General features: G+C 44.1%; 1 protein-coding gene across 1 annotated transcript; it reads left to right on the forward strand.

Moving 5' to 3' along the window:
- Positions 1-996: 996 nt before the first annotated feature.
- LOC107372750 (uncharacterized) lies at positions 997-6,000 on the forward strand. The gene is made up of 7 exons (XM_015940952.3): positions 997-1,216; positions 2,477-2,621; positions 2,695-2,790; positions 3,471-3,615; positions 3,694-3,839; positions 4,025-4,164; positions 5,556-6,000. The coding sequence occupies exons 1-7, from the start codon at positions 1,117-1,119 to the stop codon at positions 5,702-5,704; spliced, it is 921 nt and encodes a 306-aa protein (XP_015796438.2). The 5' UTR covers positions 997-1,116; the 3' UTR covers positions 5,705-6,000.

The raw sequence follows: 6,000 nt of genomic DNA on the forward strand, positions 1-6,000 counted from the left end.
TTTTAGAGCACTTCATGCTTCCTGCTGCTGACCAACTTTATGGGGATGCAGACTTCACCTTTCAACAGGACTTGGCACCTGCACACAGTGCCAAAACCACCAGCACCTGGTTCAAGGACCATGGTATCCCTGTCCTTGATTGGCCAGCAAACTCGCCTGACCTTAACCCCATAGAAAATCTATGGGGTATTGTGAAGCGGAGGATGCAATACGCTAGACCCAACAATGCAGAGGAGCTGAAGACGACTATCAGAGCAACCTGGGCTCTCATAACACCTGAGCAGTGCCACAGACTGATCGAGTCCATGCCACGCCGCATTACTGCAGTTATTGAGGCAAAAGGAGCCCCGACTAAGTATTGAGTGCTATACATGCACATTCTTTTCATGTTCATTCTTTTCAGTTGGCCAACATTAGAGAAACAAACATTTTTTCATTGGCCTTTAGAATATTCTAATTTTCTGAGATACCAGATTTGATGTTTTCATTGGTTGTCACCTATAAATATCAAAATTAAACGTAATAAACATCGGAAATACATTGGTCTGTGTGCATTGCATGAATATAATGTACAAGTTTCACGTTTTGAATGGAATTACTGAAATATTTTCAACCTTTTGATGATATTCTAATTTACTGGCCAGCACCTGTAGTCTATCAAATGCCTGAACCTTTTATATAGGTACCAAAAGTATAGCTAAAAGACACAAATACCTATGTGCTATAAATACACATACCATACAAAAGTAGAAAAAAGAATAAAAATATCAGAACAGATTGGATCAAAAATGGCGCCTGTAATTATCTGCTCTTTAAAATTATCATGAAATCCAGCAAACAAGTCATTTGATTACCAATGTTATGCTTTACATGGGTTTTGTGTGTTTTTAGGGCTTTCTAATCCTTAGAAAGGGGTTACTCGCGGTTTCCTGGTTCCATTGAGAGAGGGGCAGGAGTCAAATAGTTGTCTCCACCCACCTCTAAACGTTTAACCCCGCCCACATTTAGCCCCGCCCCGATCTCCGGGATGCAGCCAGGGGCTACTCGTCGTTGCTCGCGCGGAGACCCGAGAAGCAACAAGTCCTTCCTAAAAACGTAACGGCAGCAGCAGCTAGCATGAAGGACAACAACCTGTGTCGGGTTCTCGTCGTTATCGTGTGTGCTGCGGCCTTTGTAGCCGTGCTGGTCATTAACGCGCTGGCTGGAGCGGGCAGGGGTAAGTTTGTGTAGTTTTTTTAAAGGGCGGGGGCTACTTTAATGCTTTTATAGGTTAGCTCAGAACCTTAGCTGATAAGGAAATGTGTCCCGACAGCTACCGTTTGTTATGAGTTGCAAAAGTTAGATTTGATGTGGAAATGATTGAGCTGCAGTCTGTTTATGGTTGTACGGGAGGCTCCACCTATCTAACGGTCTGTCCCTGGAAGCCCAGCGTCTCCCTAAAACACAGAAGCTGTCCCCATGACTGGGTTTGGGTTAGAGAAGGGTTGTGTAGGCGTGCGTGACAGCCCACAGTAAACAAGCCTCCAGCAAAACAAACAAAGTCTTTCGGGTAAATAGCTCTGAGGTTGGGGAATAAAAAGTAGTTGTGTTGTTTTCCACTGGGTGGGGCATGAAGTTGTGTTGTTTTCCACTGGGTGGGGCATGAAACCCCAGACTGAGACATTTTCCTTCCTCCTGGTGTGGAAACAGTCTCCACGGAGGAACTGATTCATCTCTGAAGCAGGACGGGAGGTTTCTAATCAACATGTTTAGATGTGCATTTAGTTGGTGATGGGCCTTTGTACAAAAATAACTTCAAGCGTCATTAATAATATTCTAACCAAATGTTCATCAGCAGAATAAAGGCAGATAAAACAAGAACAGCCAAACGGAACACATCTGATACAAACATGAGTTATGTCCCCGTGGAGGGCCTTTGTTAAAGACGTGTGAGTGGGGAAAAGTGTTTTTATATAAGAGTCTGATTTATAAAACCGTTTTCACAGCTGCTGATCCTGTGGTTTACAGCCTGTCTGGAACAAAAACTGCTTCTGTCCACAGATCTTGGTCTGTGCTCATGCTCTTCTAGAATACTCTAAATAATCTAAGGCAAAGATTACGAAATGAGTGACAGTCGTTGGATCGGTTCGGTTCTTCGTGTGGCTCATCCCTCCCAACAGGGAGAGCTGTAGGGAGGGATGAGGAATGTGCTCTCCTCATGGTTTGTGTTAAAGCCTGGCAGCCGAGTCCTCTGCAGTTATGCAGTTTGGGGGTTGGGCTTTTTCATCTAGAGATATTAATATTTGAAACAACAGTAAAAAGTCAGGCAGGTTGATTGTAGTTCGAGCCGAGAGCCAGGCAGGCTGTGGGACTCATAGAAGCAGACGGGCCATAAACAACGTACCAAGGCTGTTTTGGTGTTAGTATTTATTATCTAAGCGTTTTATCTGGAAACGGCTCCTAAACATGTTTGATGATGAATGTTTGTCACATTCAGGTCCTTTCCACCTCAGTACGGGCAATGTGTCGGCCCGCTATGAGACCAACATCACTCCTGCTGGTTGGACCTTCTCTATCTGGGGGGTCATCTACACCTGGCTCACCCTGATGGTCATGTACATCACATCCTACATCTTCAGAGGGTGAGCTAGCATCAGTGCAGTCTTACTGAATAATTAACAGATAAAAACTGATTGATTGTCTTTCTGTGAACAGATCGTGGGCTCAGTGTCTGCTGCCTTATGCCTTCTACTTCTCCTGGCTGTCCAGCCTGATGCTGAACATGATCTGGCTCATCCTGTGGGATAGAGAGTACATCGTCTGCTTCTAATTATTATGTCACTCAACAGCTGATTTGAATGACTTCTTTCTTTCATGTATTTTGTTTTTATAGAACAAAACAATCTCGGGTTTATAGGTCTTGTTTCTCAAAAATAAATTACAGGTTTAAAAAAGTTCCTGACAAAAAGTCCAGAAACAATTTTCACCATGTCATCCTGACCGTTGAGTGGTGATGTAAAAACTCCTCACTGATGATGTGGTGGTTGCCATGACACCCAGCTGTGCATGAAGCATATGACAGTTGCACACTAGCGCCGGCTCCACTCCGCCCAGCCTGTCCGGGTTGATTACACACACGTCCTTAGGAATGCGGATGTGCCGGACTACCTAAATGAGAACACTTTACACCTCATTCAGGCAGAGGAGAGCTGATGCTAGTGTGGAAGTGGCAATGGTAACCAGTAAACGAACAGGGTCGAGTTTAGCTGTGATGGTGAGACAGCCGACCCGACAGCACCTCCTCGTCTGCAGCTCTTCTGGGACCTTCTAGGTCTACAGTGGTCAGAATAAAGACCAACTCGAAGTGATCCAAGATGGTGAACTGGTGATTTTGCTGATCGGTGCTCTGAAGGACAACAGACAAGACCAGGATCATCACTACCATTATTACCCTGGAACAGTTATGTATCTTGTTGTTTTCTGTTTTTCAGGTTGATGTTAGCTGCATTGGTTGTGCTGATCCTGCTGGTGATTTCCAACTACAACACTTTGTTCTTCTGCTGCTTTGCCACAGATTATTATGGGCTGTGGTTGAAGATGTATCATGGCAAAGACCTGGCCTGTCTCAGAATACTGGTAGGGCAGAGCTGAGGTTCACTCACCACGACTAGCTGTGACCTGTTTGAATGATAACATGCGTGTGTCTGTGCTCAGGTGCAGAATGGTTTGGCGGCTTACACCACATGGACCTCCATAGCCTCTCTGATCAATTTCTCAGTGGTTCTCCACCTTTGGGGCGTAGACAGAACCACAGCAGCTACTGCCTCTCTGTGCATCCTGTTTGCAGAGCTGGTGGGATGGTAAGCTGCTGTAGATGATGTGCAGTGACTCGTGTATCAGTGTGGTAGTTTAACTCTTGCATGCATGTCTCAGTTCTCGCTTTGTTGGACTTAATCATACAATAATCCTCAGGCTCTGATGGGCGGAGTGAAACTATCTCTGTTCCTCTGCATCTGTGATCATGTGCTCCATCCTCTGTGTGTAGGTTCATTCTGGAGAACTGGGTGTTGGACCGCTGGGTACGGAACATTCTGACCGTGTACCCAGTGGTGATGGTGGCTCTGGTTGGAAACATCTACAGACATTTCAACCCAGATGATCCCACTCCAAATTCTATTTTTATGGGTGAGTTTAGTGATCAAGTAAACTGAAACTAAACGATCAACAAGCGCGACTTCTCAAACACCTGCCCCACATCCTCCCAGAGCATGCTCTGGGAGGAACGTGGCTCAGATTTCTCCAAATTCAGATTAAAATGGCATCCTCATTATCAGACTTGAAATCACTTTAATTTTTCAAAATTTTTTGAATAATTTAATTTTTACTGGTTTTTAAGGCATGTTTACAGTGATTCTCAGCATTATAGACGTTTTGTTTTTAGCTTGTTCAATTCAATTCAAGTTTATTTATAAAGCGCCAAATCACGACAAGAGTCGTCTCAAGGCACTTCACACAGTAAACAAGTGGTCAGTGTGTCCTCCAGCAGTCTAAGCCTATAGCAGCATAACTACAGAGATAACTCTGGATAACCTAGCCTTTTAGATGGAGGCATGTTGGAGTCAGGGCAAGGGAGAGTCGTCTGTACCGACTGTACACTCTACCTCCCTCTACTCCCCCACTTGTCCAGTTCTAGGCTAACATCAGATTTTAACCATAGGCCCTATCAAATAAAATGTTTAAGCCTAGTCTTAAAAGTAGACAGGGTGTCTGCCTCACGGACTAAAGCTGGGAGCTGGTTCCACAGGAGAGGAGCCTGATAACTAAAAGATCTGCCTCCCATCCTAATTTTAGATATTCTGGGAACCACCAGTAGACCTGCAGTCTGAGAGAAGTGCTCAGTTAGGAACGTATGGATCAATCAGATCACTGATGTATGATGGAGCTTGATTGTTAAGAGCTTTATATGTGAGGAGGATCTTAAAATCTATTCTGAATTTAACAGGTAGCCGATGTAGGGAAGCTAAGACAGGAGAGATATGATCTCTCTTTTTAATTCTCATCAGAACTCTAGCTGCAGCATTTTGGACAAGCTGAAGACTTTTAACTACATTCTGTGGACTTCCTGAGAGTAATGAATTACAGTAATCCAGTCTTGATGTAATAAATGCATGAACTAGTTTTTCAGCATCACTCCTGGAAAGGATGCTTCTAATCTTAGCAATATTCCGAAGGTGGAAAAAGGAAATCCTACTAACCTGTTTAACCTGGGATTTGAATGACATGTCCTGGTCGAAGATAACACCAAGGTTCCTTACTTTGTTCTCTGAGATGAATTTAATGCCATTAAGCCCTTTGGTCTTCTTCCATGCTGTTGTAAAGGCCTAAAGGCCATAAAACGGACCTCTCCCTGTTAGGAATTAGCCAGAAATGGTCATTTTAAAGTCAAAGATGAAATATCCTATATCATGCGTTCATAACTGGAGTTAGTCATGTAGCAGCGGTCCAGAACACTCGGGTAGTTTCATCTGACTGCAGCAGTAGGATCCTAACCACTGGTCCCTTTTCCACCCTGGCAGTGGTACAGCTGGTGTTGGCGTGCATCCTGTGCATTTCTCGGGTCTTCTCCGTCATCTGGAGGAACACGTGGCGTCCTCTCTACTCGCCAGGCTCGGCCCGACTGATGGTGTCTCCCCTTGACGGCAGCAAACACAAGATGTTCTACTGAGGAGAAGCCCTGGCATTGGTCTTTCAGCCGTGAAGCGCTCTTACTCCGTTTACAGCCTTATGTTGGCCAGATTTTAATAAACAATGTTCTACTTTAACACGTGTTGCTACAGCTGTTACTAACAGTGGATCTAAACATGCAGAATCATTTCTGTATATGAAGGCACTACCAATCCTGCTGCACTTTTACTCTAGAACAGACTAGACCATGTTCTGCACATTTATCATAAGTTCATTATAATATGAAGGACTCACATCTTTGCTAATGTGCCAATTAAACAATTGTCTTACTTTTTA

The sequence above is a fragment of the Nothobranchius furzeri genome, chromosome 3, assembly GCF_043380555.1.
Source record: "Nothobranchius furzeri strain GRZ-AD chromosome 3, NfurGRZ-RIMD1, whole genome shotgun sequence".
In the NCBI taxonomy this organism is placed as follows: Eukaryota; Metazoa; Chordata; class Actinopteri; order Cyprinodontiformes; family Nothobranchiidae; genus Nothobranchius; species Nothobranchius furzeri.

Excerpts from the sequence above, each read along its gene's own strand:
- LOC107372750 (XM_015940952.3), top strand. The coding sequence starts at position 1,117 with ATGAAGGACAACAACCTGTGTCGGGTTCTCGTCGTTATCGTGTGTGCT. Across the intron at positions 1,217-2,476 it reads GCTGGCTGGAGCGGGCAGGG|GTCCTTTCCACCTCAGTACG; the intron begins GTAAGTTTGTGT and ends TGTCACATTCAG. Across the intron at positions 4,165-5,555 it reads TCCAAATTCTATTTTTATGG|TGGTACAGCTGGTGTTGGCG; the intron begins GTGAGTTTAGTG and ends CCACCCTGGCAG.